Below are 25785 nucleotides of genomic sequence, written 5' to 3'. Positions count from 1 at the left end.
CAAGACATTTTTAATACGGTCCACTGTTCAGCAGGCTAACAGGACTTTAGCTGACCTCTGTTAGGAGATCTGGGATCACTTTGTGCTATAAGCACTCATTCGCCCCTCACTCAGTTAAACTGAGTAATGAAAAACTCAAGTACTCTGAAAAAACACAGAAAACACATCACAAACCTAAAGAAGTCCAGTTGCCATCTTTTTTTAGGTTCTCAAGAATTTCCCTTATTAATTCACTCAAAAAAATAAAATAAAAATGATAATACGGGCAGAAAAGTCACAGAACATTTTCTGTTTTTCTTTCTTGTTTTACTGTGTAGCACAGAGAGAAGTTGGGAGCCTTTGAGGTAACGCTTTTATTGTTATTTATCTACTGGTGTTTATTATAATTACATTTGTATTTAATTAAAATGTGCCCATTAAGGGTTTTTGTTGTAATATTTTCTTTTTGTCTGTTTCTGTGATGCAGTTGTTGCCTGTCCCAGGATGATTTTCTCCTGTGGGAGACAACAACGTAATCATATCTTAAATGTAAATATATAATGATTAGCCACAAGATTAAAAACCCTGGCACAGATTATCTCCTTGATAATTTAGGGCACCTTGGTTCCTGAGATTCACTTTAATGTTGCTTTTGATAAATAACACCCAAGTAATCGTTGTCTCAGACCAATTCCCCACCACCACATTTCCACAGCTCACAACAAGAACTGTTTAGAAATGGCTGGAGGAACATAATAAAGAGTCCATGGTATTGACCAGCTCCCAAGCTCCCCAAATCCCAATCCGATCAAGCAGCTGCAGGATGCATTGGAATAAGTCTCAACCACTGAGGTCGACCAGCCCAGAGGGCCTGAAAGTTCTGCTGCTCGTATCCCAGTGCCACACGCTGCAGGACACCCTCAGAGGTCACAAATCCATCTCATTCAGAAAGAGGCAAGTAAATTTAATGCTGTGGCTCATCACTATAGATGTGCCTGTCAGTTTGCATAGGGTTCAAACACTTTAAGTAATAAGGTCTTAAAATGTCAACGGTTAACCATGATTCATCTGTGTGTGAGCAGACAGCTTTTAAATCTGTGTTGTGACACAGAAAACTACACAGCATTAACAAAATTGAGCTCTATTTCAGTTTTATACCGTCCAGCAGGTCCCGGATTTTATCCATGTAGATCTCAAAGTAGGAGACCTGCAGCAAAGACAAAAATACATTTGATAGCAAATATTTTATCAGGGATACAGAAAGAGAATTCAGTGCAGATAAATGAGGAGCATGATAGATGCTCACTGTACAAATACAAAATGCTGCAATAATCTGCTGTGGCTCTGATGAGGTATTATCCTCTATTATAAGACTGTGATGTAAAAGGGAAAATGCTGTGGGATGATCATGGTTTATTTATCATGATTTATTGATGCTTGGCTGATTCCACTCAACCCATCCATGTGAGGATTACATCAGAGCTTCAAGTTGTATTTCTACTGAACATATTCTGTCTAACGGCAAATGTAAAAAAAATAAAATAAAGGTAAAAGTGCAAACTTGAACAGACAAACGTCAGAATCCACACCAACCTTTATGTGGAATTCAAGATTCTCATCCATGGCAAATATATGTTCAAAAATGTCCTCAGCAATCCGCGGTATTATCCCCATTCCCTGGGGATCATGAAGGTTCCCCTAAAGGAAGATTGAAATGAGACAGAGACATGTAAGTGAAGAGCGGGATAAATGCAGACCCTGGGACAAATAAAGTCGATAGAACAGTAAAAGAAAGGAGAGCAGCGAGGCTTTTGACTTGAAAGCGAACAGGGTTGTTTCCCACAGAGAGTTGTAAAGAAGGTTAGTTTCCACATGAGGCTGAGAAAGAAAGATAGAGAATGATGGCCATGACGGAGGCAGACATAAAGTCAGGACAGGCAGAGGAGGAGACGGTGTTTAAAAAGGAGGAAAATGTGCGTGCATCTCTGTGCTCGCACGTGCCACATTGAGAGGGCTACCTTTTGAATTTTTTAGCAGCACTGTACCTCCATGGTGTGTGTCTTTCCTGAGGAAGTCTGCCCATAGGCAAAGATAGTCCCATTGTATCCACCCAGTACATCTGAAATGAGGAAGAAGAAACAAAAGCACGTTAGAGAAGAAAGCAAGGGGGGAGGGGAAGAAAATAGGTAAAGAGTGTGAAAGTAAAGAATGGCAGGAGAAAACAGCTGCAAAAATATAAACAGATATAAATTTCTATCCTGAGTCACATATGTGGAAACCAAAAAATGATGGCAGCCTGTTATGCCTGGCTTACCCTTCAAATCCTCAGTGTCAAAGTAATCTACTAATGGTTGGAAGTGTATACCGTTGTACACAAAGAAACTTCTGTTTTATTGTGAGGACCCACTCCACCCCAGGTCCATTCACCTTGCCCACCTATCACGGTTTGTTCATTGTCAGCAACATTGGGAACACCTGGGCCCAGTGTGCCAGTGCCCTATAAAAGCCTTGGAGCTCAGCTTTTGTGTCATCTCGCCTCTAAGTCACTCATCTGAGTTTTTGGGTCACCACTTCTTATATTAAAAATTCTTAAAGGAGCAGCTGTTAAACAGCTGCATGGCCATTTGCAGATGAATGATCTATCTGAAAAGTTTCAATTAGGTTTCAGAATTCATCAACAGGACTAGTTACTAGTTACAATGTCACACTGTCAGAGGCACTTCCTATGACCGCTGACAGTGGACTCATCTCTGTGTCCTGTTAGACTTCAGTGCACTTGATACTGTTGAACATTTTAATACAGAGACTATAACAAACTGTTGATCTTAAAGAAAACAAACTGCAGGGGTTTGAATCTCATCAATGTGATTCTAATTTGTTCACGTAAATGGGGCCTTTTCTTCCCTCACAAAAGTTTATCACGGAGTTCCCTTAGGCAAAAAAAAAAACTGCATATATTTTCAGTGCTATGCAGATAATATCCATATTTATTTATCTAATGAATCCAGATGACACAAACCAATTACATGTCTTAAAGACATAAAGGCCTGGATTAATTCAAATTCTTAATTGGCGTCACCATATGCATCACCTTTATGCTCACATGACCACACGACTGGTTTGTGACATATAGTTTAGTATTTTTACTTTTTTTTTTCATGTGGACATTAGTGTCTGTGTGCCAGGCTTTACACTGCTCTAAACACTGTTTTAAACTGTTATGTTTTCTACTCTCAGTTCTACATGATGTCAGAGACTCTGTAATATGGTCATCTCAGATACAAAGATCTGGCTGTCAGGAGTTGATATGAAGCGAGTCATCCTAAAAGGCTTTTTTCAGATGGTGGATGAACAGACAGGGGTCACCAAGGCCTTTTGTAAAATAAGGAAGGATTATTTTTGAGCGATGAATTATGAAAAGCTACTCTAGTAGAGTCCAAAAATGAATATGTGAATGTGGAAAGAAAAATGGTAAAATCTAAATAAACCTGCCAACTCTGTGTACCTCAAGGTGTCAGTCAAGGAGGTTGCGTGATTGCATACCAGTTATACTAATTATACCCTTGTCAACAGGCCCTCTTACCAATTATAAGAGGGCCTGTTGTTTCAGCCGTGAAAAAAGTCGGATTGATTTGAATTCAACCTTGAAGCAGAGTTGCCTAAAAGAGCCTGTTTGCCCTCCAGCATTCAGCAAGCAGAAACTCTGTAAGCTTTGGCGGTGCTTTGTGCTCTGGGCTTCTCACTGCTTCACCCACATTTGTTAAATCTGCGCACAAGGTTTCTACAGTGTGAGTAGCAGTGGATGAAAAAATAAACTGATAAAATTGTTTGTGAACATGTTTTATCGCGACAGAAATTAAACGGCATACGAAAACTACCAGACAGGAAGTTCCCAGAGAAATACAAATATCTTTGACCTTTGGTCCAAAGGTAGATCAATCTGAGCATCATAAGCCTGTTGGCTCTGTGGGGTACGTGGTATTTAAGCCTGGTTAGGTGCCGAACGACCTCTGTGGCTACACACAATAAACAACAACTACCTGCAGCATTAATGTCACCAGGAGGCAGTCGGCGAAGTACAGAGTAAATACAGATATATTTCCCTTTTTCTTTGTGGAAGCCATAGCAGAACGCCTCCACTCCAGCTGAGGTTATAAAGAAATACACCCTTGGATGTTATAGTGCTGACAGAGGCCAATAAACCTCTGTGGTAAAAGTCAAACATGGATAAAGAAAAACATATCATCCCAGAAGTCCAGCAGCCACTGGTCAGCTGACCACAGACACATCACAAAGGCTCTCAGCTGTAACCATGCAGAACCCTCTTTCTCTCCTGTTTTCATGTGTTGCTGCCTCTTCTTGTTCATGTCTTCCTTTGTTTCCACGCTGGCCATAGTGAGAACAACGCAGAAGTGTGGCACAAAAAAGAGCAAACACTAAAGAATGTGTTATTGAAAGGAAATGAAGGCAGCGGGAGACTAGATTGCTAAACAACAGAGACCTTCACAAAGGGAAACACAGAAGAGAAGAGTCAGCACGAGTCTGACACAAAGACACTGAAAAGGGCAAAGAACGCGACGGCACAAGTGTGAAAGAAAACAGCGAAAAGGGCAAAAAAAGACACTGTAAGATGAGAAAACTGAGAAAGTGTAAATATGGATATGGTCTCCAAACCTCTTTGCTCTCACCAAGCTTGCCCCCTCTGTTACCTTTTCCCCCTGACGCATTTCAAATCTCACTTCTTATCGCATGCCTTCCTTCCGCTAACTGCCTACCTTGAATTTTTTTCAACCTCGCACTGAAAGTGATCCTGCCTTTTTATTTCTTTTTTCCTCAGCCTGCATGGTAATCTCACACTCTACAAGTAATCTTGCCTGCCAAATCAATCTTTTTCATGCCCCATCTAGAACTAGTTCAATGGAGTTCCACACTCACTTTGAAGGTGGGAGAAAAATGAGCCCCTAACAGGGAAAAAAGAGGCAGACAGACATAAAGAGATGCAGACAGAAGGAAGGGTAAGAGAAAAAGATTCAAAAGTTGAAGGTAATGGTTTTGTTTGATCTATATGCCCCTTGGATAGGCTGGTCCTGCTGCGCCATGATAAGCATGCATGTCATTAATCAGTGCATTTTGATGCTCCTACATGCAGCCGTGTGACTACATCATGTCATGGAAATAGTTTTTTCTTGCTTCTTGTAAGGGAGGTGCTAATGGATGCACCAGTGAATTGTCAGTGTGAAGTGACACCAACAACATGGATATCACGATTATGGTAATTCAAGGTGCTCTGTCGTTTTTTCCCTCAGCTGTTGTGTCACTCATACGTCATGGAGACAAAAAAAAACCCCAGAACCATGTATGTGACTCACCTTTGACTATCTGCTTGGCACAGGTGCTGTAGACCTGCTCCTGCGTGCTGTTAGTTGGGAAGACTCGGTCAAACACATACGCCTTCCCCTGTGGAGGCCAACACAAACACAGTCAGCTATGACAAAGACAGTTAGAGCGTGCTTTAGATTATAGTCAGCACCTCATCCTCCCATGTGACGTGCTGTAAAATGCATCTTGGGAACTTTGTGAAGCAGAGAGCACGTGACAGAGACACATCATGTTTTTCACTAAGACATTATGTAAACCCATATTGCCACTATAAAGCAGTGCCACATCAATATTTCCTATACGCAGAGTGAACATGGTTTATGGATGCTCTGTCCATCTGTGTGTAGGCTGAAATAGCAGGGTATATATCACATTAAGAGGCCCATCTGTCTCTTTTTGATTAGTGCAATATGCATCCTGAGTATATTTGATGGAGGCAGTGGTTGTTTCGAATGAGTGCAGCGTAGAGCTTTGAGCAAAAGGTTGTTTGACCCAGAGAGACAGAGCGAGAGAAAGAGATCACGTCTGAGGTAAGGCCATTAGAGGCAGCGTTCAAGGACTTCAAGAGCAAAGTGATGGAAATGAGACAAGAAATTGAGTGGAGGCGTAGAGAAGATGAGTGGCAGTGTAGAAAAAGTAAAAGATAGCAGATGACCTGAAATCAGCATTTGAGAAGGAGAATTAAAAAAAAATGCATAAAGACCGCAAGGAAGAAGAGCCTGTTTCTCTGACTGAACCAGCAGTGGCGCTAAATAAGTCAACCTGGTGACCAGCCTGCGACTACCCATAGACGGGAAGACATGAGCTAATTCAACCCACATGTCTGGACTGAAAGTGAAGACATTCAGTGTTCAGCTAAATGGACAGTTAAGCCATTGATTCATCTTCTCAGTCCAGGATATTTAGTAACACACACCACTTTAAGTGCTCAATAAGATCGGGGTCTATTCTACGTTGAGCAAGCGCTGATGTAAATCCAGTGACTGGGAGTTGTCTCGCCTCCTTCTTCAAAAAGCATGCCTGACTGCTAACAGACCCACTTGTGTTTCTGTGCGTGGGGCATATACTATATATGTATACAAGATTCACAGCAGCTGAATGCCTCGAGGACCTTCTCTACAACCCACAAATACACCATACCTTCGCTGTAAGGAGACAAACACATACCAAAAATGTGGCAGTAAAGCTGAAAAACACAAGCACAAACTTGCAGGTTATTGTTTTGTTTGTTTGTCTTGATTGATCATGTAAATTATTGCTTTTCTTTCCAAACTCCTTAGATCACCATGACCTGGATCACTGCAAAACCGCATATCATGTAAATGTGTTTTACTGGTACACGATCTACTATAAAGAATGCATGTCTGCCCTTTGCATAAATTGCATATGACCTGTGAGGATGATCTAAACTATGATTATGGCTGTATCAGCAAAACCCCAGTGATCCATACTATCAGCAGCTGTGGATAAAATACAACAATAATTTCCTCAAAGTTTTACGGATGGGCCCCATTGTTCCTAAAGGTTCTAAATGGGACAGCAAGATAAACACGAAACCCCACAGCGCTCCAGTTTACAGTGGCTTGAGTAATAAGTTCTGTCAAAGATGCATGGCTCACTGACTCACAATTTATTGTTTTTCTTTTTGGGCTTTTGAGCACATTTATTATTTGGTTTTAAAGTTCCATTAAGATAAAAATTTATTTATATGTCATATGTATTTATGTATTCTGCTTTGGCTGGTGGAAAGAAATGGGAAAAAAATAAAGCAAAATGGATAGGTCGCCCAATTTGTGTCATTTTTAATGATCGCTAAAGAATAAGGGAAGTGATGATGAATAATAAAATGTTAAACTGCACCACCACAGAAGAAAAAATGCTTGAAGCTTGTCAACTTAATCAAGTAGTCTATAAGACGTTTAAGCTGCAGTACTTTATGTTGCATATATTTTGCTTACAGGGAAATATTCTTTTGATTAATGAAGCAGGAAAAAAGTGGATGTTTCTAAGGTAGCTGTAGCTAGTGTAGATGATGCTGTGTGGTTTTTACCTCTGCTCTGATTCTCTCCCACTTGCTTGTTTTTAAAAAGACATTTAAAGACAGAATCTGAATCTTTGCCTTGACAAACAACTAGACGGTGGATTCGTTTTGCATTTCAGTTTTATTTACATGGTTTAGCACAATCACCACCAGGCCTGCTCATGGGGTTTGGTCAGGCACAAAAAATAACATGGATTTGCTGCCCTGTGGGTCCGGCGCCCATGGGGACAGGCAAAGGAAGGGGCCATGGGCATGTGGACCCTCAGGATTGCAGACTCATTTTTGAGATGTGGAATGTCACCTCTTCAATGAGGACCTGAGCTAGCGCAGGATAGGACTAGATATCACTCTGTGCACCTTCACACACAGGATTCTGGAGAAAAGCAGGTCTCTCCTTTTCAAGACTGGCCCATGCTGGGAGGCTCCGAGCTGGTGTGGGGATACTTACAAGCCCCCGACTGTGCATCATCATTATGGAGTTTTTCCATTTTCTTGGAAAGGATTCTACCTGGGGACTGCATAGTTATCTAAAGCTGAGTTTTGTTTCATTATTGGACATCTATGCTAGGCATGGGCTGGCCTTTACCAACACCATGTTCACATATAAGGTGGCTCTTAAGTGTATTTGCTACCAGAACAACTTATGTCGAAGTACCATGAAGGACTTTTTTGTGTTATATCGTCTGACCTTAGAGCATAAGTCTTGGACACTCAGATGAAGAAAGGAGTGGAGGTATTAACTGATCACCACCTAGTGGTGAGTTGGATCAGATGGTGAAGAGAAGGCTCGTGGACAGCAAAGCCAAACAAAATGTGAACATCTGGCAGAAGCCTGTGAACGAAAGGTCTTAACCTCCCATGTCCAGCATTATTTCTTTTGCATCCTGGGAGAGGCTGGGGACTAATGAGTCATTGTCAAGATCCCCACTGCTTGCAGGAGGTGCGGTTATAAGATCATCGGGACGTCTGGAATACTCTGCTTAGCCTTCTGCTGCTGCGGATGGGTGGCTGGATGGAGGGATGGGTTTATCACAATGAAAATGTGTAGGGTGGTTTTTTTATACAACAGCTTGTGATCCTTTTCAGTGTTGCTATGGTGTGACATGCAGCTGGCACTGCGGCGTGTGTTAAAATAATCCACTTCAAGAAAAAGAAAATTTGAAATAAATCAAGAAATAAACACCATAAGCAAATACTCTTAGGCCAATCTAGTATATTGACACAATTTATAGAGGTTATATAAAACTTATTCTTTCAACCTGCCAAGAGAGTAATGATGTTTTTTGTTTTTTCATTTTCCACTCTGTTCAAGCTATATTTTTTTAAAGTTGTCGCACTAGAGGAGAAAAAAATACACTTTGTGCCACTCCCCAACAACGGTAGGTGAAAGTCACGCTGAATTACTGCAGAGTAAAAATAACAGAGTGGGAGCGTTTTAGCAATGACCTCCCACTTTACACTTTTATCTTTGCATAAAATATTTTATTAGTGACAGACTGTAGATACACTTTGGCAAAATCCAAGCTTCAATTTTATTATTTCTATTCTACTTCTCAGTAAGCTGAGCTGTTGTTTTGCTGCTGTAATCACAGCTGCAGGTACAAACAAGCTCCACGTCAGAACTGATTAACCCCGACTCTCTTCCGAACGAGCCATTTATAATATACTACACACATGCTAAATACTATGGAGGGAGGCACAGGGGAAGGGAGAGGAGTCATGATGTGGTCTTCATCGGGATGAATAAAATGAATCTGTTATATAAGCTGGGTAAAAAACAGCCCTTTGCCCATCATTTGTTATGCTGTCTCCACTAAAACACTAATCTGCTCCCGTGCTGCATGAATGTGATAATAGCACAGGCATACAAGACATTCTGTAAGCTCTCTATCTACACGTCCATCTTTCTGTCAGGCCTGTTGGTCCAGTTAGGTATTGTTACATCTGCTTGTTTGCCTCAGTGCAGAGTCTAACACATGTCTTTTCAATTTCGTGAGTGGACGCTGTTAAAAATGCAAGCGTGGGAAGCAAAATGTGTGCATATGTGAGTGTGTGTTTGTGTGCATGTGCATGCGTGCAAATAATATATCCAATTAAATTTGTACATGCAGACATTGTCTATGGCCCTCAGCTCTGTGTGCCATGCTAAACACCCACATGGCCTATCCAGCCTGCAATCTGCTGCTGTCTGCCAGGAAACAAAGAGGCAGTGGGCTGCGAGAGTGAGAGAGAGAGAGGAACACCAAGACGCAGACAAAGAGAGAGTTACAGAAAGGTTCAAAACCCTCAATAAAAAACAGAAACTGTGAGACTTTTCCCCAGCGGGCAAAGAATGGACAATTAATTACAAGACCGAGCTGTGCAAGGAGACAATAATCAGAGAGTAGAAAAAAAAAGTAGTAAAATCAAACTATATAATCAGCAAAAAAGAGAGAAATACAATCAAAATGGAAAATGACAAACCCGGAGGTGCAGAAGAGACAACAACAACAAGAGGAAATGAAAGAATATGCATTAAGACAAAGAAAATGAGAAATACAGGGCTGCAGCAGTCAGTGATAAATTTAGATTGATATGTGATAGGTGGGCAGAGTTTAGGACCCTGTAGAGCAACCTGAGGGCTTGGCAGGGATCACACAATCGTATTTATGTAAAAAAAAGAAATATACGCAGCAACCGTGTTGCCATCATTTGTGGACTGTTTTGAGCATTTAAAGCCATCTTGTTTTCTAAAACCAGATATGACAAGTGAGCTGATGCATCTGACTAAGGAACCGAGGCCGCCACTCGCTCACACAAAAGCAACCTGCCAGTCAAAAATTAGCCAAACTCTGCTTTAGTGCTTATTTTAGCATAATTTAGAAGACAATTTATAAAATCAACATCGTGCTTTGTTGGAAAAAGGCTTAAAACTAGTGGCAGTGAAATTACATGTATCTCACTGGGAAAGTGCATGTACACATAATACATCAAATGACAAATAGAGTCAGCTTCTGGTAGATTTCTGCACAATCTAATTTCTTTTTGCAACATGAGAAGTAGCTGTGTACTGGTCAGAAAGGCACTTCCACACTGGCCTCACATTTCAGACCAAGAATCCATATCCGTGTATTAATTCAATTTGAATTCATTCAAATATATATCATACATGGTTTTTGATTCTCATGCATATGTCAGTCTCTTTTCCTAATTCCTTGTGCAAACAACAAGATGAAGAACAATATGTTCCAGCCAAAAGAAAAACGTGGAATTTCCATGTAAATGAGTATCCTCCTAAAGCAGCTTTAAATGACAACCTGAAACTGGCTCCCGATGCTGATAAACCAATAGAACTGTCAAACCCTTCCTCTACAGCAGATGTTTTCACAGATAAATCTCTAAAAAGCACTCCGTACTATACCATAACCAGAGCCATCTGGCAGACACACAGAATTATCAAGCAGCAGGTGAAGAAAGAAAAACAACACTGAGGATGTTCATTCAACTTTATATTTTCTTTATAAATTTTATATCAGATAAACAAATCACAGATATGACTCAGACTCTATTCGCTAAACAGCTGAACACACTGGCTTTGTAAAACATGCTTCAAACTATTTCAATTAAATCATTTTACAGTTTCCAGATCATAGAGCTGAATGAACAACAATGGTGATGTAATCATTTTTCCAAGATTTGAAAAGGAAAAGCGGAGTCAAAGATGCTCTTTACACATGTTTAACTTTTTGGACCACGAATTTGTCTACAAAACTACGACACTGAATCATAGTCAAGCAAACCTAACTGAAAAGGAATCTATTCATGCACGCTGCTACGTATATCCACATAAAACCTGCAGAGGGTCTAAAGGCAAGTGAGTGGTGGCAAAATTACCAAGTTAACCTTGAAACTTCTAATATGTTTGGAGTTGTGTTTAAAGTTTTTATCCCTCGACTCCCAAGCAGCCAATAAAGAGCTGATCTGGCAGCACTTGGAGGACGAGCACAATATTAGATAGGTGGTTTAAATTTTGCAGCTATTCAATTACTGATAACAGACAGTAGTGATGCACCAAATCCCTTTGCCACATGTTAAAAAGGCTAAAAACGACAGAGTTGGAAAGATAACCGCCCACAGCTAATACTTTGTTTACAGTAAACTCTGCAGGGCTTCGTTTTAAGGAGAAATCACAGCCGAGGTTACAGCAACTCGGTCACGGCTACAAAACCAACAATGGCAGCTGCTATGAGAAAGTCTGCACAGAGCCATCACCGCGAGAAAGTAACACGCTTCACTGCATCGTGCCTAACATCCACTTCTTCCCTGAGAGGTTTTTCAGCTCCGTAATTACCCAACGCTACATCCACCTTTGCTCCTGGCAGACAACACGCATTATTTGCTTGGTCACACAAGGTCATTTGACAGGAAACTGCGTTATGGAGGTCTGTCACTTGACCTTTATGTTTCTGGCGAGGAGCATTTCAAAGAAACAGCAATCTTTCTGCAAGAAAAGGCTAATTCTGGAAATAACACCTTCTGCTTGTGCTGAATATTTAGGGACTGCCAAAATTTGCAATGAGGGAATAATGCTTTCCAACACAGGGTGCATTTCCCTTCCACCAACCAGGAGAGACATTAGTAAAATTTGACAGAAAGAGCTGGAGGAGATGATGGAAAAATTGGGCCGTGTATGTGTTGCTCCTTCTCCAACACATTGACATCATTTTTTGGCTCGCTTGCAGTTGTTTGGTCTCGTGTGTAGGCTTGACTGGGGTCAGAGGGGAGGCAGAGGCAAAGGAAGTCCTATTTCCGCTAATCAAAGTGAGAGTTTATCTTGGTCTCTGTCAGTCTTTGCATCAGTCTTACCCACAAATTCGTCAACTCTCCTCTCTCTCCCCACAGAAATGGGAAAACAGGCAGAGTGAGAATGACAGGAGAGAGTAAGCTGCCAATGTCTGCACCATTCTTCAGGCTAATCAGGCTTCAAGCCCCAGATAACAGCATCATTAGCGTTTTTCTCGACAACAGAAAACCCCTCACAACTGCAAAAGCTCCAGTCACACAATATTATCTATCACCGCTGTTCTCCCTAATTCACTGGGCTGACAACTCGCAGTCGACTGGCATAGTGCCTCGAGGGCAAAGTGGCTCTGAGGTTCACATGTACAGTAGTGAAGTCTGGATGCAGAGATTCAGTGGTGATGTTGTATTTTTCTTCTTCTTCGTTTTTTTGTTTTTTCAGCTATCTTGTACTCATCAGAGCAATTTTCGTAGCAATTTCACTTAATCACTAGCTCGGGGAACTGAGGTTTACCACCCAACATTACTTTGTTAACACACTTCTAATCACTTCAGTTATTTTCCTGCATCAAGTTGCTTATAAAAGATCCACGGATAGAAGTGGAGCAATTATTCCTGAATCAAAGTGAAATACTCTGCATAATTTATCAAGATGAATGAAGGAAACGGGAGACAGAGGAGTGGAGACGGGAAGGAAAAACTGGGCTTTGTTCGCCGGGACTCAGACCAGAAAATGGGAACAGCAGCTTCCCAGTGGACAAAAAGCGAAGTTAGAAATTGAAAGACTTGGAGTGACTTCAAAATGAGGAAAGGGAGACAGATTAATTGATTGTTATAATGCAAGCCGTGACAGATGAACTTCAACGACAGCCAGAAAAGAAATGAGCAGAAATGATAGATTGATAAAGGCAATAAAATGCCAAAAGTATTTCGGCAAATATTTCATCCTGTTCTTCATATTCTGGGAAAGTCACACACTTGAAACGCTCACCACAGCCGAGCCTGCTTCTGCTTGGTACACAATTGATTGTAGAGTTAACACACACATAACAGATGCATGCACCTTCCAGGTCTGAATAGTCAAGTCAAAGTGAAAGCACATTAAAAAGTGCTTTTAAATGACCAGCAGGAGGCAGCACCAGTGGTTATAAGTCTTTTATGAGTCTGTGAAAAAGTACCCTACTTCTTACTTGATTTATAACCTTACTAAACATTCCCCTAATGCGCTTATGGACTTACTATATCATAATCTTTGATATGACCTGCAGTTTATGTTGAAAGCTTCTAATTTTAATCAAAATTTTAACAAGTGAGTGAAAGTGGGAATAGCAGTTACCTAAACACTAATACCTTACATGGCCTGGAGGAAGGATTCTCAAACATTTCGGAAGGATGGACTTCGGAGCAGAGGAAACACCTCATATTCCTAACCCTGATTTAGCTGATTTTAGCTTCACGTCACTTGATGACACAGATAAACTCAAATATTTGTTCATGCTCTCAAGCTAGTTGGCCGCCTAATAATTCAGTCTATGCAGCAGCGGGACTGGTTCATTGCACTCGGACTGAACATGATGTGTCACAACCATATTAGAGTTTCTAATGCCCCATATACTGTGTGAGAAGGTACTACACACAATATGTAAATAGGATATGATTTATAGGAAATGATTTTACGGACTATGACCGAGCTTTGAGAAACACTTCAAATGTCTTTTTCATAATGTGCTTATTTGTGCCTTGTCTGTGGTGTTCATGGCTAATCTAAGCTAAGATTAATATAGATCATCATAAGGACATTAGCATGGCATTTATCTTGTCATCTCACCCTTTGCAAGAAGGCAAAGAAGCATGTTTCGCCAAATATCAGGCTATTACGCTTAAAGTGAAAAGGGTAAATTATCATTAGCAGTTCTACTGATGAAGAGCATGCAATAAAAAAACAAAAGCGTCTAGAAAACAATTGTGTCAATTAAATTTTGACAAAGTTCTTGAATCCCTTTTTGTGTTGTTTAGAAAACACAAACATCCACCTGATAACACTTAATTATGTTTTTAAATGAGAGCCTTTATTTGTTTTTGCTATGTGCATCATGTTGCCTTTATGATTCCAGAAACTTCAAATAATTCAACCGTATTCTCTTTATTGAGCATAAAAAAAGCTAAAGCACACACTGAGGAGAGCCCTCAGCATTCTGTAAGTGCAAAGCACACAGAAAATTTAATTTTGTTCAGATACTGCAAACAGTGCAGAGAGACAAAAGAGAAAAGGTTTCAGAAGGAGAGGAGGCAAGGAGCAAGGAGAAGAAAGGAAACACTTGGCAGAGATGACAAAGATGCCTCATCGTCTATGTGACACTGACTGCTCCAGCGCTTGCCTGCAATGTCACATTTGATTGGCCCCCCTGCCTTCACACATTTTCCATTTATTGATGTTGTAGAATTATAAAAATCCTAGAAAACAGAAATAACCCTTGAGGAAGAACTGAGTTGTCTAACACGAAGCGAGATCAGCCACGTCAGCCTGAAGCAAAGATTTTCAGTCACAGCCTGAGACAGTGTGAGAGCCCAGCTATTAGCTGCCCTCCCTCTCAAAGGGAATATTTGATGTCAAAAGATATATCTAAGGTCTTGCGGCCTCACACTTGTTATCTCCTTTTCAGCCAGCAGTCTCTTCCTTTCTGCTCTACCTGCGTACAAGTTAATGCAATCAAAATTAATTCACACAGGATACAGGATTACTCGTGACAGCAGCTTTGTCTCTGTCTGCAGCACTTCAGCACACTGGGGAAAAAGCCAAACACATTTAGCATTTAATGCTGAAGAAATGTGTGTGTTTTTCTTTTCAGGCAGCAACTTTACCTTAAAACGTCCTGTGCCAAAGTGCCAATATAACTTAAAATGTGTAAAGTAATTCACGCAGCACCTTCTAACACTAAGGGAGCAGACAGCGCATCAGTTTATCACGTTTTTTAAAAGGAATATATGAAACGTTTTGAAAGGTGAAAAATATGTTACCCAAAAAGTGCTTTATAGAAAGAAATCTTTCAACTGAGCCATTGGTCCTTCTCTAGGACTAATTCAATTAGTACACAAACCTTCGAGCCAACTTTACTGTCTGATTTTAGCCAAGAAGTAATGCTCCAATGTAACGATAATGCAACCAGCTTACCACTCTAGGCCAAATTAAAATAGAAGCTTTGTGTGGTTCAGGGCCACAGTCCAAATTAAATGTGACCCTAGAGCCTCGACACTGTGACTGATCCTCCATACAGCACGTTTCAAAGGAAGACACTCACAGTACCCCACCAACCAGCCACAGCTCTGCACCACACCACTGGTATAAAGCCCATTAATGTGGCCGAGAATGAATAAAAAAATTAGACCATGAAGAAGATTCAGAAAAGTAGCACACATTTCAATCAGCTTCTGCTGCAAGCAATTAGATTGAATCAAACTAGGACTGAGCAATGACTTAAATTTCCTGTAAAAATCAACAACATGGTTATGGGGATTTTCACTGTAATTCTGCCACAACTAATGACAGCACCATGCAGCGAGGTAATTTGGATAATAAAGGCCTCCAGCAAGAAAAAAAAGCGACTGTATTAAGATTTTGCATAAAATGGAATTAATGAGAAACTCCAGGAGACAAAAGAGGTAAGGTAAAAGAGCAAACCAAAATAAATAAAAAAGTTTGATATGATTATCGATGTACCTGCTGGGAGCCAAAACAAAAATTGCGTCGTGCTGCTTTAGCCTGGAGAGAAATGCTTTTTAAAGTCTGAGCTGGGGCCAATCCTTGGCCATTCAGAGATTAAAATAAGCCTGATATTTATGTTTGCCAAGATTTTCCAAGTCTCTTTTATGTGATGTAATTTAAATTAAGTACTAAAATCGGGATAAATTAGATTATCCACAGAAAAGGAAAATGTGCTTTAAAGCATGGCTCTCCTGGGAATTAATTTAAAAAAAAAAGTGCAATCTGGAGCACATGTCAGCATTCTTAAATGTCAGTTTGATTAACTGTGCTGTGTTTAACCAAAGGAAACAAAAGTGTTGGGAATGCGGATGGCTGAGATATTCCTTTCCTTTACTTGGGATTTCCTTGCTTTCCTATTCCCAAGACAACATAACACCAGGGGTGCTAGCATGTCCCGACACGTGCACAAGCATGTGCAGCTGGTTTACGATGTAGTGCCCACATACACTGAGGGCAGACACGCGGACCGGGCAGCATCCTGGGCAGGGCCGTGGCTAATGAGAAGAGGACGCTCCATTAACACTCCCCAGAGCTAAAAGCTTGGTAGTCACAACCCACTTGTGTCACAAAGGCAGAGGAATCATAAGGAAAGTGTTGACGAACTGGAAGAGCTTATCTAACCCTGGCACACATGCACACTGAGTAAAAATAAAGACGAGCTGAAGCAACTGGAGTTAATATCCTGTTCAGTGTGGCTGCTGACTAAATTGGTGTCAGTGTGATGTTAGTATTAAGGAAAAGATGAGAGGGCATGCTGAGAGTCTTTATTGGTATGGGGTAGATAGTTTTGGTCCTTGACATACTAAAATAGCACAAGTTAGCTTTAATACAGTGATCTTGATGCATTCTCAATCATCCAGGGAAGTAAATCTCCAAAAGTTGAATCTGTTCATCTGGACGTAGCGTTTGGTGGGAGAAACGTTTCGTCACTCATCCAAGTGACTTCTTCAGTCTCAGCTGACTGCAGGTTTCCCCAAACCTTATAAACAGTACATTTGCATAATGACTGAAACCAGCCCACTGAAGGAACAATGGGCTGTGAGGTCAGTTCCTTAATCATAATTATGCAAATTCCCATGACCATTGATCAACAATCACTGACCAAAACCCACTGATCAAAGAACACTGATCAATGGCCATGAGTACCATTCACAGAGAGTTGGGGAATGGCTGCAATCACAGCGTTGTAAGATGGCGACAGATGTACCCTTAGGCCCCTCCTCGATTCAGAGATGGTCTTTCCTTTTCACGTAAATGGCCTCCTTGACTCCGGCGCTCAAACCAGCGTTCCTCCCTGTCCAGGATGTGTACATCCTCATCGTTGAAAGAGTGTCCACTGGCCTGTAGGTGTAAATAAACTGCAGAGTCCTGGCCTGATGAGGTTGCTCTTCTGTGTTGTGCCATCCGCTTCGCTAGAGGTTGTTTGGTTTCCCCGATGTATAAATCCTGGCAATCCTCCTGGCACTTAACAGCGTACACTATGTTACTCTGTTTGTGTCGGGGACCCGATCCTTGGGTGGACCAGTTTTTGGCGCAGCGTGTTTTGGGGTTTAAAAGCCACAGAGACCTGGTGTTTAGAAAAAATGCGTCTCAACTGTTCCGATACTCCTGACACATATGGGATCACTACAGGTTTTCGCCTGGGCAGCGGTTGTCCTTCTCTCCTGGATCGGCTGGAGCTTTCTTTAGGTGCCTTTCCAGCTTTGACAAAAGTCCAGCTGGGATAACCACATTTACTCAGGGCCTTCTTGATGTGATGTTCTTCTGCCTCCCTGGCCGCTGTGTCAGTGGGGATGGTGTTCGCTCTGTGTTGTAGCGTCCTGATGACACCCAGTTTGTGCTCCAGTGGATGATGAGAGTCAAACCTTAGATACTGATCTTACAATGCTGTGATTGCAGCCATTCCCCAACTCTCTGTGAATGGTACTCATGGCCATTGATCAGTGTTCTTTGATCAGTGGGTTTTGGTCAGTGATTGTTGATCAATGGTCATGGGAATTTGCATAATTATGATTAAGGAACTGACCTCACAGCCCATTGTTCCTTCAGTGGGCTGGTTTCAGTCATTATGCAAATGTACTGTTTATAAGGTTTGGGGAAACCTGCAGTCAGCTGAGACTGAAGAAGTCACTTGGATGAGTGACGAAACGTTTCTCCCACAAAATGCTACGTCCAGATGAACAGATTCAACTTTTGGAGGTTAATACAGTGATGATTTGAATATTGATTTTTCTATTGAGGAACGCAAAATAGATCTCAGTGAGCCCGTTTATCATTTTGTACCTCCTCACATTTCTAGGAGGGATAAAGGGACGTAAACTCCACCAAGTCAACGGATCCCTTAATATTTTGGCTCCTGACTGACGGGAGCTTCCCCTCTTGACGCTATTAAAACCTGCTAGAAGCCTCTGCCAAAATTAATGAGATGACAGATGAGCTGAGCTTTTTTTCTCTCTTCTTCAAACTGCTGCTGAGTCATGAGGAAATGAGCAGCGGAATCATTACACCATGAAATCCAGCCAGACAGAGAAAAATACTGTGAAGCATTTATTGTGAAAGAGAATGACAGAAAGAACGAGAGAGGGAAGAAGCAGACGAGGTCTAATCCCAAGAGGTGGCTGCTTTCACGCCGATATCCAACATGGAGAAAAGAGTCCAGATCTTGACCCCACACAGCGGTCCCATCACACTGCTAATTGGAAAGGGTGTGAGCTCTGCGCTGATAGAATTAGAGCGCCAAAGTGTGCGTGCGAAGGAAGAGCACACCTTAGATCTCCACTTGTGATTCTGCTTGGTTTCCAGACAGTTAACGGTAATGCGAAAAAATATCCTTGAGAAGAAATGGTTCTGCTGGAGCTATAAATAACAGGTACAAGACAGGTAGATGACTTTACACGGCGCCCGACATGCTCTGTCAACAGTTTGTTTCAGCAGCAGCTGTTTCCCCTGCCTCTTTTCTACCTTGGCGCCTAATGAAGAAAAGGACAGGAGAAGGCGGAAGGATCGGCTCGCAGATGAGATTAAAGAAAAAGAGCCCATCAGAAATCAGAATCACAGCCATCCCACCAACTAAGAAGCTGCTGGTTAATAATCAGTTAGTTTTTAACCATGTTACATCTATTCTCTGCAGCAGCACACCATTTGACCTTAACTTATTAGTAGTAGAAAAAGAAAAAGCTACCTCATGTGCCCACATGACATCTGAGAGCTAAAGTGCAGGGTACGCGCTCTCTGTGAGCTCTCTAAGACTGTTATAAGACCTCTAATCCGCTATTCTTCCCAAAAATGTAAACAAGGTGTTGCTCACTGTTATGAATACAGCAGCCACTGCAATTTCTATGGAAGACTTGTAAAACACTTAAGGGAACAGCAGCCATGGAAGAATAATCCATGGGATATATAAATGCTGCGCAAAAAATAGAAAATCAATAGTTGTTTAGTCCACACATATTACTTGGTTTTACTAACACGGGGGCAGAGAGCCACATCATCATTTCATTCATCTGTTACGGTCAACAAAAACAGCAAAGGTCACTCTGCTCCATGTAATGACGACATGGAGGTCAGCGTGCTGCTACGAAACTTGATATAATGAGTGTTTGAAACTCTGCATATACACACACACTCACAGAGAAACTTTTCTTGTTATTGCTGTACTTTAGTCCAATCTAAATCAGTGTGGACCTGCGCTGCGAGGCTGGCTAATCAAAATGTAACTCTAATGTTGGAAAGCAACAGACCGTGATAAAACAGGCCCACAGGTATGGAAACACAATGACGTCTAGTTTGTGAGACACTGAAGGGCAGATCCATGGTGGAGGCTTTTCCTCTGGCTTGGTTGGAATACTTAGAAATGGGAAAGGACCTAATAATCTTTGTTGATAAGTTCTATCATCCCCTCTTACCCCCTCAAGTTAAACTCAGCGTTCGGCTAAAAATAATCACAAGGAAAGCAAACGAAATGGAAAATATTTTCGTTTCTGGACAAAGGGAATGAAAGTGATAGTGCTTATCCTGCAGACTCTAGAAGATGAACACAGCCGCTGGGTATAAAAAAGTGAAGCCAAAGCAGAAGCTCCTTGAGATCCAATACAACTGAGTATCACTAGGTGCTGGCTCCACGAAAAATATATGTGAAAAAATCTGTCTGCAACAGACGCCCATCCAAGAAAAATGATCTTCTCGGGTGAATTATTGGTTAGTGGTGATTTTAAAACAATTTCATCACTAAAAAGAACTAAAAGGGCAACATAAAAACCCCAAGTTGCTCTCCAATGCATCCATGTGTCCATCCAGCCACGTGTGTAAATGTTAGATAGAAAGCACTTACAAAGCATAGAAGACAGTGCTTGTGTGAATGGGTGAATGTGGCATGTTGTATAAAGCACTAGAGTAGAAAAGCGCTATATAAGAATCAGTCCATTTACCGTTCTCCAGTCACTCTACCCTCTCCAAATATATTCACTTATAACTCCAAAATGCCAAGATGGTGATGGCCCCCACTGGCAACACTGTCCTGTGTTGGTAACAATGTAATACAGTTGCAGATAAGCTGGTGCCAACCCCTGGACAGATCAGTGCCAGGGCCAACATAGAGACAGTCAGCAGTTCACACTCTTACACAATCTAATACTTATTTGTCTTTCCTGCACAGGTTTGCTCTTAAAGTTAACTCCATTCTGGGAGAGTGAATCTTGAGCTGCTTCAGCTCAGCTCTATTGAGAATCTTTAAAGTGATGGTTGGGACTTCCAGTCAATCAATCAATCAGTTAATTAAACAGATTATTATGGATGTACCTATTTTCAGTGATATCAACTTTAATAGCATTGTTCAAGTTACCTATATGTGACTACAGCATAATAAAACTGGAAATTCTGTTTTTGGTGTGCCAAACCATATTTTTTTTTAATGTGCTAATCACATGAGCCTAGGTGTGAAAAAGGGTGTGGGTCATTATCAGCAGAGGTTTCAGGTGAAACTATTGTGAGACCCTATCATGTGACTTATTGAGATCACTTTCATAAGCTATAAATGATCTTAAAGCTTCACCGTTACATTACAATAACAATAATTACAGCAATAATTACAGTAATTTGACAAATATGGCATGCTTATAATAGTTCTAAAATGTTTCATAGACATCTTAATTCAGAACTTCTTATCATACGCTGCCCCTGCTATGATCCATATGTGAATATGACACAATTTTAGTATCCCTTTGCAATATCTATATGTTACTACTGGACAGCAAGAAAGAAAAAAATTCCATATCTTTTCACCCCCAAGGCTGCTACCATCATTTATTTATTCATAGACCTGAAAGCGTGATTCACACGTCACAGTTTTTTTGACTACCAGAAGATTAGGAGGGACAATCTGGCCTTTGTGATGCTGCATTATTGCAGGCAGTGAAATACTCGAGACAGCTGTGTCACTCCACTGTGGAGCAAACACAAAGGCCATTCCTTGGGGCAGTACAGCCAGAGTGATTATTACTGTCACCCAGCCACAGAGCGCTGCGTAGCTCCACAGGTGGCTGCAAATCTGACGGTGAAAAAAAAAGACATTAATAAAAGACTATGAATAATAAACACATTCATTTTGGGGTCACACAGAAAAGATAATGTGCCATACTGCCGTTGTTATCAAAATTAGCCTGATGATGATAATGTCTGAAAGTGCTTTGAGGAACTGATAAGAAGGCTGACTGGAGTTTTGATGTATGATCTGTGATAAACGATCGCATTGTTCTTCTGCTAGTTTTAGGTTTTATTTAGCCACTTTGCTCTGCACTCTTTCAGCTTTTAAACTCTCTCTACCTGTGTTAGTGAGACAAACAACACAATCAAAGAAACACACTGCACTCCTGTTCTGCTGCTGCACCACACTTCAGATAAATTACACCGATTCCTCACTTCTGATGTCAAACGGATGAGCCTATATCTTCTATAACAGCAGGGAAGCCATCAAACACGAGGTTCAATTAAAGCCCCAAGTTCTCAAGGTGAAAGGCACCTTGCCCAACACCTAGCTGCACACAGACACAATTAGCATAGAATAATTATTACTGTCACACAGCCAGTGGTTTCAACAGCTTTAACAGCAGAAGCCAAAGATCATTTATGAAAGATAAGCTGATGTTTGATGAGAAAAAACACTTTTCTTCTTTGAAGTGAACAGTTCATAAGCCACAGAGTCCTGCTTCGGTTAGAATGAATCGATGAAAACTTATTTTTTCATTTCTTACTGATTCTGAACTTCTCACTGCTAAAGTGCGCACTGATATGAACGTGTCAAAGTTCTCATCATTAAAATCAATATCAAATTTGATCCTGGAGTCTTTCTTTGTTCATTTGCGCAGAAGTTTTTTCTGCACTTCACCAACACAAACTGTTTTAAAGTGCCAGAGATGTTCCCTGCTATATCAATTCAGAGTGTACCGACAGGCCATCTCCTTCAATTTTTAATCTCTCCGGGTCCCCCCTTGCCTGCCATCCAGGTGCAGTCAAACCATCACTCCACAGCCTAAATCATTGCCTCTGTCAGTTAACAAGCTGTGGGAAGAAGCCGTCCTCGAACAGACAAATGAAGGGCCATCACCACTGCCCAGATGCGAATTGTTTTTATCAGCCGACAAAATGTGGGTGCTTAGCTGTCGCTACAGGGTTCTCGCAGCAGGTCTGCTGTCCTGTCGTCCTGATATTTTAAATCCTGATGCAATCTGACGGCCGCGGCATTTCAACTCACAGGAGACATATACTTTTTTAACAGCTTCTTCTGAGATACTAGAGGGACAGTGCGCACACTGAAAACATTTATGCACCAAAAGCCACTTACATTCATGCATTACATTCACAAAGATGAAAACTTCACACATGGTGTACTGACTGCGATTGAGGGGCGGTTGGTGCATGAAATGAGTGGAAATATAGGCAGAAAACTGCACTGTTCTGCCACAAATACTGGAACAACAGCAGGCTCTCACCATAGTGACGGAGTACAGTTCAACTTAAGTGGGCAATATGATTTTACCTCATTTCCTCAAACCTTTTTTCAACCTTTGTCATCTATATGCTAATAAGAAGCATGCATTGCTTCTTTTCAATATTAAATAGCCTAAATGGAGCTAAAGTACTGCCCTTTCATTTCGAAAAACATACAGTCATTTAACATATTTTGTGAATTTTAAAACTGAAACACGGCCTTTCACATTTCTTCATCATCTGAATGAACATCAGAATTATGTATTTATTATTCTGCTGTCTTTCAACCCAACCCAAACACATTTAAATACAGTTGTCAAGTCTGATGCTAGAATTATATGATTTCAAGCTGCTATAATGCCAACCTGCCATCATCAAAAAGCATCAAAATAATGTGATAACAAGCATTCGTTCTTCTCGAGATGTCCTGCTGCTGCAACCCAGTAAGAAAGAAAGAAAGACATTCCCGCAAGAAAGTCGTGCCGGGATGTCAACCCTAATAAAGATGTCTTGCATTTTAATCTGTGTGTATATGTATATGTGTGTGTGTGTGTGTGACAACAGAGTGGGCAGACAGGGATTTTCTGCTGGCTTCATCAGCACTTGAAGTCAACCTTCAGGCCAAATGGGTGTGGATTTCACTCTCTCATTCTCTGTGTGTCTGTTCATCTGTGCATTCTGGTGGAGAGTGCTCTCCACCAGAATGTGGGTGTTAGGAGTGAAAAATGAATGTCTGTGTCCATATTTAATTATAGGCATGCATTTATGCATCTATGTGTGTGTATGTGTGCGCATGATAGCCTCGACCCAGATGTGCTCTACACAAAAAGACCAATCGCATTTAGAAGACTCTAATTTTCCTCGTGCATGCCAGCGACTGTGCAAAGCTGTCAGTGGTGGAGGGATCCCAGTCACAATAGTAATCACACCCTTACATACAAATCCATAAGTCAAATAAATATTTTATGCTTTGGTTCATTATATTGCTACTCCAAAGCCATGACAGTAATCATCAGCTTCTATTAAGTTTATCTTGAAACAAAATCCATTCACTGAACAGAATCAACCCCAGATCATAATTAAGGCTCTCATTAGGGTTGCACCACCTGATCATTCAACAGTGCTCTAACAGCTGACTACAAGATGCATAAACAAGGAGATCAATCAGTACTGCATAATTTTTTTGAGAGGGGAAACACACCAAATGTCAGCAGATCAATACAGGAGAAGGAGCGAATAATGAACTTGCTTTGGATCACAAAGGTGGGGTCAAGATTCAGAGGCATTTCTGAAAATGGTTTTAATCACAAGGCTGGGAAAGCTCTCTACTTGGTGGAGTTTAGTAATCCTGAAGAAAGAGGTGATGCTGGGGAATGGCTCTTCATCATTTTGATCTTGGGCTTAGGCTAATGACAGATTTTGGAAAGCCTTGTTTCCCACTAACAGCAGTATCACACACTTAGTTAATGCTGCAGGCTAATCGCAGTATCGATATTATTGACAGAGGCTATACTTAGTTTGAGCCCTGTCAGAAGCCTCTAAGCTTCCAGTCTTCAGTCTGGCCGCTTGCCTATCAGATGTGTGAGTAAGATGATAAGTGTAACCCCTAGCGTTCATCAAGTGCACGGAGATGTGGCAGAATGGAAGGAAGGTGGGGGAAAAAAAACTTACCCCGAGGATGACAGTGTCTTCTCCTTGAAATATTGGGATGAACTTATCTCCGCGGATAATTTCGGACTGGTTCAGTGGACGAAATCGACATAACACCTTGATATTGCATTCAGCGTTCGCATCGGCCATTGTGAAAATATAATTTGTGGTTTAGCTTCCAAAGAGATAAAGAGGAGTTTAAAAAACAAAAATAATAGCCTGATTTTAAAAAAGCCCCTGTGCAACCTTTTCCTCTAAAGCACCTGCACGCAAACTGGAACCACCGGATATAGCCACATGCAAAGCGAGACTGGCAGGCGAAGCATTTGGAGTTTGGGGTTGCAAAATATTAAAAGAAATGTAAAATAAAAGCAAAACAGAAGAATATCCTGGGTGTTTATTTCTTAAATTGCCCTCAAATCAAAGCTGAGCTGCATCTCGGCGGTGGAGAACATATGGAGAGTTGTAAATGGGGAGTAGAGTCCAAACTGGTCCGGTCGGTCTGGATAGGCTGCAGGCTTCTCAGAGGCATGCCTTGCATCACTGTCATCCCTGCTCTCTCACTGTGGGCGGGGCGTGGTAGCGACTCAAATCCTCTCTCATCAGCACCGCGGGCAGAGGGACCGAGGAGCAGGGAGGAGCGCTCCAACTCTGTAATATATACATGAATTAGCCTCCATGGAAACTTCTTCAATGTTTCAAATGCAGCAGCTGTCGCAAAAGCACGAAGTATTTCTGGCATTTACGGAGGCATTTTTGAAAACACTAGTTTGTAAGGAGCGGGTCTAGGGCTGCACCAGTCTGGTCGTCATGGCAATGCTGTTTTGCACGAGAGGGTAGTCATGTGGGAACTAAAGGCTTCGTAATTTCCCCCAGAGGCTTTCCAGTTTTAAGCAGTGCACTGTGTAGTTAGTGAGAAGCCTTTGACACAAAAAAAGTCAGAATGATCAGATTCGCATATATCAGCAAACGGGTGAGATTGGGGGAAGTTCCCGCAGTGCACATGTCTTGTATCAGAACCCGATTGGTAAATGCACGTCTTTCAAACTCCATGCCCTCAGGCTTGCAACAGGCTTTTTTTTTGGTATGCTTGTTAAAATTCATGAAAATCGAAACAACCCAGACATCATCATCAGAGGGTTTTTTTTTTTTTTTTTTAGATTTATATAAGATATTCAAGCGCCAAACGGGAACTTATACAGCTGTCTTA

The 25785-nt window shown here is 41.3% G+C and overlaps 1 protein-coding gene across 1 annotated transcript in view; it reads right to left on the bottom strand.

Annotated features, from left to right (window-relative positions):
• The window catches only part of kif5ab (kinesin family member 5A, b), a 68699-nt gene that overhangs the window by 40796 nt on the left and 2118 nt on the right, over positions 1-25785 (bottom strand). Inside the window, exons 2-6 of the mRNA XM_031740459.2 lie at positions 24597-25226; positions 5349-5436; positions 2025-2098; positions 1573-1677; positions 1138-1186 (exon numbers count right to left, since the gene is read on the bottom strand). Of these exons, the coding sequence (XP_031596319.2) occupies positions 1138-1186; positions 1573-1677; positions 2025-2098; positions 5349-5436; positions 24597-24725 (445 nt within the window). The 5' untranslated portion in view covers positions 24726-25226. The remainder of the gene's footprint in view (positions 1-1137; positions 1187-1572; positions 1678-2024; positions 2099-5348; positions 5437-24596; positions 25227-25785) is intronic.

The sequence above is a fragment of the Oreochromis aureus genome, linkage group 5, assembly GCF_013358895.1.
Source record: "Oreochromis aureus strain Israel breed Guangdong linkage group 5, ZZ_aureus, whole genome shotgun sequence".
NCBI lineage: Eukaryota > Metazoa > Chordata > Actinopteri > Cichliformes > Cichlidae > Oreochromis > Oreochromis aureus.
The sequence above is the reverse complement of the archived record's forward strand: the minus strand, read 5'-3'. Positions and strand labels throughout refer to the sequence as shown.